Genomic DNA, 13223 nt, shown 5'->3' with positions numbered 1-13223 from the left:
AGCAGGCAGTGACCATGATTAGACTTCAAAGAATGTCCATTCTCTGTTTAAATGAAATGAAATAAAATAAAAGATGAGAAAAGAAACCTTCACTGGGAACGCAAATTAAATACCTGAAAAATCTTCTGCCATTAGATGCTCTTTCTTTTAGAAATAACAGGCCTGAATTTAGATTCTTGTCTCAATAATTACACACTCTCAAACTCTGGGACCATGAGAAACTTTGTCTGCTGGTGCAAAGGCTCTTACTTGTCACAGCTCCTGATTCACATGCCAAACGGAGAAGCAGTTTACCCCAGCAAAGAATTTGGCCTTTGATACACACCTGTGGCACTCACTGAGGGGCATAGCATTACACCTATGGGACTCTACAACTGATTTACTAATTGCCCTGAAATTTAAACACCCCCTACATTCAAAAGAGGTGTTGGTCGCTGGTCTTGGCCCATTTCCAGATACTAGCTTCCTATAGCCAAGAGAACCGCTGTATTGCTAACTTCAGAGGCTCCGAGTTGCTTCCTTCGGTAATTCAGGTAGGGTCTAGTCTAACCCATAGGTAGAGTTCAGTACTGAGCAAACAGCAGTCAGACCCATTGGGTGGGGGAAGAAGGATCACCAGGGAAATACACACCTTCTGAAAATTAACTCCTTGCGCCCAGGAGCAATTCTTGGGGTTTGGAACATCTTCCCAAAACAGTTTCTTCATTCTGAAATATGAGGTAAATTCTGGATTTGGTACTGTTCTCATATATTCTGTACTGCTGTCATTCACCTTTGCTATGTCAGAAAAGGAATCTGTGCAATTTTATTTATTCAGAGCACTATGACAATGAAACAATCATTTTGGATATGATAGATGGCCAAAATTTAATAGAAAAAATAAAGAAAGAAAGAAGTGACATTCCAGGTGGCAGTTTTGCAAAATATAAAAGGTACAGGCAGTCTTTGCTGAATATGACCCCAACCCACCCTCCACAAAACTCAGAGGGATTTTTTTCAATTGGCTTTTATTTCAGACCTTAGTTTGTGATGACAATCAAATATGGAAATATATTTGCTTTACAAATTCAAAGCACATGACGCTCGTTAACTTGCCCACAAATCACTCTGCAGAAGCACAGGGTACGCGGTACAGGCTGAAGTGATACTTCCCAGTGAAAATGAACAGTACTCATCATCATCTTACTGCAAGGACACCAGACCCGAAAGGGCAATGGTCTGACGTTCACAAGGTAACAAGCCTGTGCACTCAAGACACTTTAATTCTTGGTGCTGTATTCCACAGAGTCCACTGCCTTTCAGTACAGTACATCAAATATACGATAAAAATAATTCCCAGCTTTCCTCAGAAAGACCCTGCCCACCAGTTCAGCAGACAGGCATCATCTAAGCTGCATCACTTCTGCTAAAGGCCTTCTGGGACTTTTGAATGACAATGAACAACTTACCTTTGGTGTGAAACCAGCAATGCTCCAAGCAACAGAACTGAGGTTGAAATAACTATTGGCAGAACCACATAGAGGCTGGCATTATTCTCATTTTCATATCCACCTGGAAATAAAAGGAATTCAGCTAATAATGCAGTAAAATCATTTGTCTTGAACAAATAGTTTGCAACAGGGAAATAACAAACAGTAGAAGAAGCAACAGCTTAAACGCAAAAAAACTTGATAAACAGTTTTAGTGCACATCAACAAACCTTTACCTTGAGAACAAATAGACAAAAAGGAAGAAATTATTTTAAATACTGAGGTGACTCCTCCATCCCTGTGGGAGGTGCCCACTGCTCCCTTGCTATTAAGAAATGAAATCAGAGCATATGAAATAAGAGAATAGTCCACAACTGGAGAATGAAGAAACACAGGGACCTGGAATCTCAGCTATTAAGTTAGATGCACGGAAATTCGGGTCCCTCACTCAACTAATCCCACAGAGAGTTTTCAAATTAAAGCAACTGAAGTCTAGATCACTGTTTATAGTTATATTACAATTACTTTATTACTGACTTTTTTTTTTAATAAGATACAGACTTCTCCTGCATTTAAAGTTTACTTTTACAAGCTCCTATTTCATAAACAACATGGAGAAAGATTCTGTAAGTCACCTTTGGTAAACTGATCCGTTGTTCTGGATTTGCCAACTCCTCCAGCAAACACAGGGTACAGGCTGAACTGGTACTTCTCTATCAGAATAAAGTGATCTGGAAAGAGGAAATCAGCATTTTCAATCAAAACTATTATCCTGCTTTTAAACAATTACCTCCACGGAGGCTCTGGTCACATATCAGAGTTCAGATCAGCCCAGAGAGGGCAATAATGAAAGCCATCTTTTATAGATACATACTTTAATATCAGAAGATTAATCTACACTGGATAATCTAGCATTATTCTGTCATGGAATTAACACCTTTATGGAGCTATTGTAAAAATTTATAAGATTAAAGCCAAAATGCAAATGGAATGCACATATTAACTTAGATAACTAGCTGGTGTACTCAATATTCCAGAACTAATTTCATCGTGTTGCCAAAAAATGGACACACTCCTGAGCTTCATTCTTTGTTAACCTGATTATTAATGCAACAGTCAATCCTCTACAATCAGTCCTCTAATGATAATCAAGAATTGCTCTACCGGTCCTTACCATAAAAGCCATCAGAAACAGAGGGGGGGGCGGGGGAAGGAATCCGAGAGCTCAGTAATGCTACGTTTTTCTGTTCCATAACAATTAACATAACGTATTATATTTTCAAGTGCACACTCACCATAAATATAATATTTACTAATATTTGGAGGAACTCGCACCCATTTCATCTCCTCTTCTTTGTTAAGGTTCTTCCATTCAATAATAAAAGATGTTATCACGTATATCTGAGGTGAAAGCGTCCAAATCAAAATCACACAAGTGCTGTTCACTGGGTAAGCGCTAAGTGACTGCACAACATTCACTGACAGAACAAGGAGAAAACAGCCGTGAATTACATGAGCTCAGACAGAGGTGGGATGAGAGCTGGGTTAGCAGGAGAGATGTATACTATAAACTACATGCACACAAACGACTGCTACGGTTTCAGCACTTTATCATTTACTTGTTTAATTATCTTCTTTATAATAAAGCCTGACCTTTAGTTCATGTAAGCAAACATATTTCTCTTTAAGCCAGCAAAGCTTGGCTTACACCAACCAGTCCCGAACACTAAATAGATCAAGTTTCTTACCAGACATCAAACAAATATCCTGATTCTCATGTGCACCTCCTTAATTATCACTCCTTAACCAAAAAATTATCAACAACTGAACTGTCAACACCTAACTAGTAAAGCACGCACTGAGACCCTTGAAGCTAAATCCTATTGAATCTAAGTAATACATTAAGATAACAATCCCGTCGGACAAACGCTTCCCATTACATCTGCTACCAACCACAAGGTTTCCAGAATACTCTTACACACAATATCAGAAAGAATTTTATCCATAAAAATGCTTTAAAAATTGCATTACAGCAGTAAAGTTCCAAGAATAGACAGCAGTAATGTTTCCACAACATATATTTGCATATGAATGTTACACAATTGAAATATTCAAAAGCAGTAGCCTTTATTTTATTAATAAAGCAGAGCGCAGCCGAATCAATGAAGAGGCTGCTTAGGAAGTATAGCCAAACCTCTGAAAACTGTGTACTCTGGCAGCCCGTCAGGTGAGCAGCCAGAGAAACAAGACCGTATTTCATTTTGGACACACCAAATTTATGTTGGGTGTTCCCAAGACAAAATAGATGAAAGATCAGTTCTACAGTAAGATTTTATTTTCCTTTGATTAATTACTTTATATTCTGTTAGTGGAGGGAAGACAGCCCAGTTAAAGACAACTCTTTTCCCAACCCAAAGATCATTAAGATTTTCATGCGATGGAAATTTCATTTTTCAAATAGCTCTGCTGGTGACATACAGAATCTGTTTCCCATATACAGCTGAACGTATCATCATAAAACATTTTTTATTCTAAGAAAGGGAATTTTGTTACAAAGAAAGCTTTGTCCAAAAGCATCACAAGGATTCCTAGCATTTTCCACATCTCAAAATGGTTACTAATTGGTGTTCTTACCTGTGCTCATTTGCTGTGACAGAGTTAAATTAAAATTAATTGAAGAAACTCCAATTGAATTCATGGCTAAAACTGTAATGGTGTGTGTGTTTTCAGTCCATGGAAATGAACAGGTAGTGCCATTATCAACATATTCTGACCACGTGGTGTTTCCTGATGTCTGATGCTTTATAACGTATCGGCTCACACTGCACAATGAGTGATTCTTCATCAGGGGCTGCAAACATTGGCATTAATTAATTTCCCAGTCTTTTGATTTCAAAAGCAAATGTTATTTGGGCAGAAGGCACTGGTCCCATTTTAAGAAAACATGACCCAATAAAGATATTCTATAGACTGGCTACTGTTCTTTTAGCAAAGGCACTGTAGTCCATTTAAAGACTTAATTTCTTCTGTCTCTCTGAGAGCTGACACACTTACTTGCTGCCTTTCCAGTGACGGGAGGGCAGAGGGGACAAGGAAATACAAACTTTCAGACTCCCACAGTAACTCACTGTTTTATCTTAGTATTTTTCAGGACTGAAAAACCAGAACAGATGACTGTTTGCATACTAAACATGGACAAACAGGAGTGGGCAGTCACTGATGTACTTCTTTTCTCTGTCCTGCATCAACCTTTTAACGTAGCTTTGCCCAGATTACGTGCAGTTGCAGTGGTGTTTATACAGGCAGCTCTCTAGGAGTCAGTGGCACATTCTGCTCAGAGATCTTGGTCAGCAGAACTTGGCAGCTGAAGACTGCAACTCTCATTATAACTTACAGTCTTTGATTCCATGTTATTCTTTTTTCTGAGTATTAGAATAAACTGCGTTTTAAGTCTCTGTTTCATAGCATTTTTATGACTAACACTAAGGCTGGCATGAACATGTCAACGTCATACAGCATTGACACTTCAGCTGCATTAGTACAATTCAGACAGCAGGTCTGGTCTCTGCACAAAGGCAAGGAAGCTTGCAGCCTGCCTAGAGATCTGAGGGCTCTCCTAAAGTAGCAAGGACTACAAGACTTCAGGAATAATAGGATGTTCCACATGGCCGCGAGGCAGCCCCACATGCAGTTCAACATGGCTGTGGTGCATGCAAACTGGACCTACGCAAGAAAATTTGACCACCACCTCAGATGGGTCCAGTGTAGAACAATCAGCTCACTTCAGAAGGCTGGCCTGTCAGCTTCCTAAGCCTGGAAACACGCCTGTGCCAGTGTACATCTGTGCTGAGCCTCACCCACCTCTCAACCATCCCGAGCAACCATACAGCGCTAGGAAAGTTTCTATCCTACTACATTACTATAAACTTGGTAACTGTTAGGGTACAAAATCAAGTCGACGTGTGCCAGCTAGCTGCAGGAAAGATTATGGAGAATAAAATCAGAAGAGGGGGAGGGGGGAGTAACAGCAACAAAAAGGAGTAAAGTACAAGACAGGCTGACTGAGCAAAGAAGGCAGAACCATCGCACCTTGTATCACAGTATTACAATCAATATTCACCAGCAACCTCTACTTGCCTCCGGTATTAGCCAAGCAAGGCAGTAACACAGAAGAGGTCATACCCCAAGTGCCTTGCATATGAAGTCCTGTAAACAGCGACTGCCCAAGTTTGCCTCCCAGGGCAGTATGTGCTTATCGTATTCCCTTTTTGGCAATTCTACCAATGGTTTTTGGATCAAAGTGAAAGACCAAAATGTAATTGTTCTCACCTTCCACAGGAGCGTAACATTCTTCTGCCTCCTTGCCGGATCTTCAATAATAATTCTCCAAAATTCAGGGCCTTGTAAGGGAGCTGCAAGACAACACAGTTTTGTGTCACAGTCTGAACGTGGACAGCCCGTCAGAGTGCACTCCGAAAGCACATGTACCTTTGATATCTTTTACAAGCGTATAGGCTGATCTGCTCCAGTTGCTCCAGTAACCGGATCCATCCAGTTCTCTGCACCGGACCTGAACAACATACTCAACACAAAGTTTCTGAACTTTTATCACAGCTGATCTTGGTGCATTTGAAACTTCATAAAGCTGTAACAGAAGTAAAAATATTTAGAGTAAGAGCAAAAGGCTGCTTAGGCATCTGTTAGAGTAAAAATTCCTGAAAATTAATCCAATGAGAAAGTGGCCTTATTGGTAATGTTCCTTTGCTAGATAATGCAAATGCTTATAACCGTGATTCATTGCATGCCACAAATTCCACGAAAACCAGCTAACACACTAAATGACATACTGCAACAATTCATGCTTCAATCTAGATTAAAAAAGACAGTACCTCCCATGTAATTTCTTCCCTGTTCACAGCATACCGAATCTGAAATTTAAGATCATTGTTTGCAAATACTGGGTTTGTCCAGCTCACATTCAGCAGCCCAACATTCCTGGTGATTTCTGCTTTAACGTTGGAGGGAGGAAGCGGCTTCACTAGAAAATTGAAAGAAAAAAAAAAAAAAAACCCCGACTGTAATGGCTGCACTGACATTTCTCATTAAATCCAATCATCATGGTTTACTTTCTTCTGTCCTGAGGGTGGCAGGTAATACATTGTGGCCTCTGCTACTCCAAGTAAAGCTGGACTACAATGCAAACATAACAATTCACCAATCCAAGCTGGCTGGCCCATTCATTGCAGACAAAAGCGTTGCTGACTGAGAAAAGGCAATGTTTGTCTAACAGGAAATTCATTCCAATTTTGACCCGAACTAAAAGAAAATCTTAAGTTGAAATATCAAAATCAAAGTTTCTTACAGAATAAACATCTTATTTAAAAAAAAAAAAAAAAAATCCACGGGCAAGTTTCAGTACATTTCATTTTAATTTAAACCACAATAGCTTATATTGGTGCTGGTACACCCCCTGGTACATCCCCTGGTACAAACAGCAAAGGATATAGCCTGGCGCTAATGGGGTGTGCCACGGTGGAAAGTAGCGGCACACACGGCCCAGAAAGGCAGCTCCTATAAAGGACAGTGACAGACATCATGCAATGATTAATAGAAATATTACATTAAGCTTTTATTTTACTAATAGGAAATTCCACCAAAATTGAGCTTCTCCAGCAGACTGAACACAAATGTCACAAAGCCCTAGTTTGTTAACAAAGCAAAGTTAGAATAGACTCATTTTGACTAACCAGATGGTGAGTGAGGAGAAAACAACAAAAGAAAGAGAAATAAGCTTTAAATTTTGGGTGGTGTGAGTATGTTTTGTTTTACTATGATACAGAGCACCTTTCATGCAGTGTAGGTCAATTCTATTCATTGCTTTTTATTTAAAGTGATGACTTGAATAAACCAGACTTCTAAAGTTCTGCTAGAATTCCTCACTGGGCAGCATCGTATAAAGCCACCACCATTCCCCAAAAGAGCACAGCACAGACGTGTCCGACACAGACTAACACTACAGGTGCCATGCTGACAAGGTGCCAGGTTCTCTTGGCAAATTGTCTAAGCAGCAGAAGTGTAGGATCCCCACCCGCCATCCCTCGCACCACCCTCCTTTTTGATGCCCAAGGCTGCCAACAGTTCTCTGATAATAAGCGAACTTGCTTGTCAAAAAGGCACAAACAATCCTCTTCGAACTAGACAGGAGCAACCTTGAAAAACACAAGGCCACCAAATTAGTAGTAATAATAATTCCCATATCCCACTTAGCTATAAAGCACTGAACTTTGCCTTTCCTTCCTGTGATGTTCATTTTTGCTTACTCTATTTAAACTTTGAAACGCAAAGGACAATTTGGTTTAATTTATGTTCTCTGTATGTATGCTTCCCCACACACATAATAGATGTATTTTATTCCGCTTTATTTCATGTAGCACTTCGGTGGTCTAGCTGCCATGTTGTCTCTCTACATATGTTCACATTTGTGTCCAAAAATACACAGTTCAATGAACGCTCTGAGTCATAGACCAGGTAGACATGCTTTGCACATTTTGCAATGTTTGAAAACACTCGCTGTTCCTGCCTCTTGCTTTTATACAAATTTAAGTAAGTGCTCTATATGTCACAAAAGAAACTTTGCAAAAGCATGCAAGAGCATGAACAGTCCCTATAATTTTAAATGAATATATAACTGTGTAAGTAATACATATACTGCTACACTGTATCAAAGTATAAACTTAAGAACTAATTGAAGACTTCAGAAAAATTAGATAACCAAGAATCTTAAAAATGAGACTGACATTTTAAATATAATACTTGCATTTTCTGTAGATGTCTTTTCAAAACACCTGAGAGGATAAACATGCAAAACTGGATGTTTCATTTTATAGGTATTAGCTGCAGTTACAATCTGCTCCTGTGCCAAGCAAAATGTATGGGAATAACATTTAATCCAATGTCTTTTAGAATACAATATCAACGCTCTTGTGCTTTTATGTTCTTTCCACAATCTAATTTATTTAAAATGCTGTGAAGAAGTACTTTACCTATACCATATAAGGAATGAAATCCAAGGTCACAAGTGAAGAAAGACGTGCACAAATCTTGACCTACCCACATCCGCTGGAACGACACAAGTTGGTGAGGATTCAAGTGTTCCTAGTAAGTGCTTAAACTCTATCCACATGGTATATCCAGATAAAAGAAAAATAGGCTGAAATGTGCACTCATAAGAATGATTCTTCTGTGAATGACATTCTTTCACCTCTGATTTTGGAGAAGTACTTGGAAAGTCAGAACAATAAATTCTGCTCCTTAAGAGAAAAAAAAAACAACACTCAGTTAATACATTGTAACTATAAGCCGCTCATGGCATCAGTTCTGTAACTCTGAAGGCAATTAAAACAAATGGTGTCATTGGAACCATCTGGGGTTTTTTGATGATTATTTGGACAGATCTTGAACTTGAGCTTGCACTAAATGGATAAATAACACTGCAGTGTTATTCCTTAAAGCTTTGGCTCTTAGCCTGAAAAAAGTAGGACATGAAGGCTCCCCCCAGTGCAAAATCTTTTGATAAGAGACTAACAACAGGAAGAAACAGGTACAACAAGAGCAGGCATCTCCAAATACTCATAAATCATGTTACTTGAGTGGTATGTATTAGCAATAAACATAGCAAGGCAGATCTCCAGCCAAGAAATTATTCCAGCCGGGAGTATGACTTTCAAAATACCAACTGGCGTCCAGGGGAAAGCTGCCACATGGACCAACTGGACATGTGCAGTGAAGTCACCAGGAGATGGAAATCGCATAAACATATCAATTCTGGAGGGTGGTATTAAAATCCCACATATAGTCAGTATCACATCTGGCAACAGAAGAGAGGAGACCTGGACTCTGGATAAAATGGCACTGGACATCTTATCGGTGATGGAAAGGAAAGTTTTCAAATTTCTCCCGTTTCTTCACAGCTCAGACTTGTGGTGAGAGTGGCCAGATAGGGTATTCGTTATTCAACTGAACCACAAAAGTTACACTTAGCTGAATCTCTCCTCTTCCTGTCAACATAGCTAACGCTGATTAAACTGTTTCCTTGTGCTTTGAAGGTTTAGCTCAGCATTTTCTGTTTTTACAGGATGATGATTTCTGTGCTATTTCTGTTGGCAGCACTGTCTGTAGAGAAAGATGTAGTAACAACCCAACCAAAACACGACACCAACAGCAAAGCTATCACACCACATTACTGTAGAGTGTTGGATTTCATCTATAAAATGTGATTGCATCAGTAAGTAAGAAGAATAGCTGTGTGCTCTGGAAAACCTGACGTGCCTGATGTCGATGCACTACATCTAACTTCCAACTTTCATCCTGTGGACTTGTCTATGTCTAAGTAAATACTAGCAACTCCAGCGTATTTATGGTGCCTCTTACAATCGAGCTTGGGCAATTAAAAAAACTGGCCATTTCATTTGGTTTCAAGCTTGTACACATTCAAGTTCATTTTGTATTTTTGTATTTTTTTGTGTTCCCAATGTGCAATAGAATTTTATGCAAATGTGTTTTCATAACTATAAATTTTTAAACATCCTATACTTCAACTTTTTGGTAGTTGGTACATTCATGTGGTCCCCCATGATTTCCCCCCCTCCCCACACCTTTCAGACCTTACTATTAGCAAACCGAAAAAAAAAAGAACAAAAAGATCACAATAAATACTAGCATCTGGGAAGCATTTTCAGTCTGCATTAATGTTCACTGTTTGATCCAGCAGGAACACTGTAACAAATGTACAGATTATCACTTCGTATTAGAAAACAACATTTTTAGCTAAACCTGGACAGTGAAAAAGTGGGAATAAAAAGCACGGCAAGAGCAGCATGGTTTTTATTTCAAGCTCGTTGCTCAGCAGGACACTCATTATATTCATATTTGTGAAGACAGTCAAAACAAAGCCTACCTTAGCAGTCAGCTAGTCACTAATCCTGCCCTAAAAGCCTCCACTTGAAATCTCAAGCATTCCAGTTATTACTTTAGTTCACAAAATCCTGAGAAATATTCACCTTGGTACTATGATAGTTCAAAACTTCAATCCAAGATTTCTCCAGCAGAGAAGACAGTCCAGCTTTCCAAAGGATTAGGCCTTCAGGGCTGATTTAAGCTTGTTTGCCAAAACTTTTGCATATCCAATCCAGCAGAGCCGTAAAACTGAAGATTTTTCCTCAGGAAGGGTTGTTATATAAACAAGTCTACCTTGTTTATATAAAGACTAACACAGCTCTAGGAAACTCTCAAGCTCAGTATATTAGTAACTCAAAGGGATTTTTTAGTTTCATGGTAAAACAATATTATCACAGGCACTATTTGTGCACATGAATGAAGATAAGGATGATCATACTACTGATTTAATAATCAGTTTCGTATTTTGCAAACAACAATGTGTTTGCTCCACGCCACACCCCAGTTCTCCTGCTCTGTCCAAAAGACAGACAAAATTGAACCAACTATCTGAAAACAAGCTAGGCCAAAACACCTGACCAAAACCATGAAAACTACGAATTGCTCTAGCCACCAAAGATGCTACCTTCATAAAGCAATATTCCCTTTATGAACTAAGATTTGATTCTCTCTTTATAAGCAAGATTTTTTCCATCTGGAATGACTTAAATTCCATCCCTGTATTTTTATCTACTGTCTGTATATAAAAAAAAAAGATGCAGAATTACAGAAAAAAATCGAAGAATGAATGGAGACCTTAAGAGGTCTCAAGTCCTACCTCCGACTCAGAGCAGGGTTAAATTCAAAGTCAGATGAAGTTGCCCAGGGTCCTGTCCAGTCAAGATCTGAAAGTCTCCAAGGACAGAGATTCTACAGCCTCTCTGGGCCACTGCTCCAGTGCTCAGTCACTCTCACTGTGAATGTTTTTTTTCCTTATTTCCTTACAATTTGTAGATACGAGCAACTAGAAGAATAATTTTTATAACTGATACAAGAAAACACCTCTACTTCAAGAGAACTGGCTTCCAAACTGCATCTACAGGCTTTACAAATACTGAACAACATTGTAAATAGAATCCATGTTACCTACTCGGGTATTAGGGACATGGTTTAGTGGTGAACTTGGCAGTGTTAGGCTAATGGTTGGATTCGATGATCTTAAAGGTCTTTCCCAACCTAAATGATTCTATCTATGGTCCAAACATAAAGAGTGCATTAAAAGCTATACATACCTGTAGTATCTTAACTGCAAGGAACTCCCCAGGCGCAATGTGTTTGGGTTTGCAGACCATCTGCAAGTCATTTTAGTTAAGTACCCATCCGTTTCACATGTGATATTGATATTCACATCTAAATTAAAACACATTGAAAGTTTATTAATAAAGATATAATTGTTTATACAAAAAATATGCACTACAAGTCATAACTGCTCAATAAAAGCTAACTGGAGTTTAAAATGGAAATATTCTGACCTTACTATTAAAATGCACCAAAATTGTAATTTAAAATCATTTAGAGTCTTACCTACTACATATAATTCAGCGTATCTATGATGACATTCCCTATTTTGATGACAACAGTACAACGCATTATAGAAGAAATTTCCTCTAGGTTTTGTTGCTTTCAAGTTGAAAAGAGTAACTTTGCTTACGCGATCATTCACAAGCGTATACTGACTTTCTGGGATTTCTTCTGCTAAATTCAGCCACCAAACAATCTTCTTGGACATTACAATCTTGGTTTTGTTTTTATAGATGCAATGAAAGGAAATGTTAGAACCAACACTGGTCAGTATCTTAGGAGGGAAGTACAGGACTTCAGCTACACAGAAGGGGAAAAAAAGGAAAAAAAATCCACTGAGATTAGAATCTGCACAAAAAAAAAAAAGCATATGTCAATAGAATATTATTATCATCCAGTTGTATTTCTAAATTTCCTACTTCTTCATTACTATTAAAGACTATAGAGGAGAGGGGAAGAAATGAGCCCTTGACTGTCTCCCCCCATAACTGATGTTTGTAAATTCTGATAAAAATAATCTTTAATATCCCCAGGCAATCAGGAGTTAAATGAGCAGAAAAATCACTGGCGGGTACAGTGAAAGCAATACACAGCAGCACAAGGGAAATGGGGAATCATACAGGCTCCTGTAAATTAAATCTTGGGAAACTAGATTAACACTGCTGCTTTTTACTCAGCCCACTTTTTTAAGGTATCAGGTCAGCTTATTTAAATACTGCAACAAGTACTTGCAACCTAGAAAGGTTTAGCTTCTGTAACTCATCTCACAAAGACATACACCACAAATTTTAAAATTGTACAATTGTCCTCAGGTAAAAGTGAGAGAAGATCCAAATAAGCAAAGAGCGATGTTTGGGCTTGGAAAAAAAACATCTAACCCTTCAAACCCTGCAAGGATGTTGAAATCATATGCTAGCTGAAGCATTACTGTAATACTGGAACATATATATTGAGAGAATTCCTATTCAGAACTGGGGGAGGGGGGTTGAAAAAAAAAACTTTAAAAAAAAAAAAAAAAATCAAGCTTTCCAGTAGTTACAAATCCTGCTCCTACTGAAGTCAGCAGGAGATTAATGTCTCAAAAACTTGTTTACAATCTCAGCAGTGTAGTTAATTCCAAATGGTAGCAGTGATACAGTAAGTGATTCACCTAGGCATAAAGATACTGAATTTGCAAAGCATGTAAACATGCATAAGCTCAGCCTCAATCAGTCAGGTACTTAGGGAAGCTACAGGTGT

At 38.6% G+C, this 13223-nt stretch overlaps 1 protein-coding gene across 1 annotated transcript in view; it reads right to left on the bottom strand.

Annotated features, from left to right (window-relative positions):
* LEPR (leptin receptor) overlaps positions 1-13223 on the bottom strand; it is a 34754-nt gene that overhangs the window by 5077 nt on the left and 16454 nt on the right. The window contains 11 exon segments of the mRNA XM_009585679.1: positions 632-707; positions 1449-1572; positions 2105-2200; positions 2765-2947; positions 4104-4320; positions 5799-5881; positions 5958-6114; positions 6359-6507; positions 8580-8779; positions 11696-11813; positions 11988-12284. Coding sequence (XP_009583974.1) covers positions 632-707; positions 1449-1572; positions 2105-2200; positions 2765-2947; positions 4104-4320; positions 5799-5881; positions 5958-6114; positions 6359-6507; positions 8580-8779; positions 11696-11813; positions 11988-12284 — 1700 coding nt within the window.

Source organism: Fulmarus glacialis, unplaced genomic scaffold (genome assembly GCF_000690835.1).
Source record: "Fulmarus glacialis isolate BGI_N327 unplaced genomic scaffold, ASM69083v1 scaffold35969, whole genome shotgun sequence".
Lineage (NCBI taxonomy): Eukaryota > Metazoa > Chordata > Aves > Procellariiformes > Procellariidae > Fulmarus > Fulmarus glacialis.
This window is presented reverse-complemented; position numbering and strand designations above follow the sequence as displayed.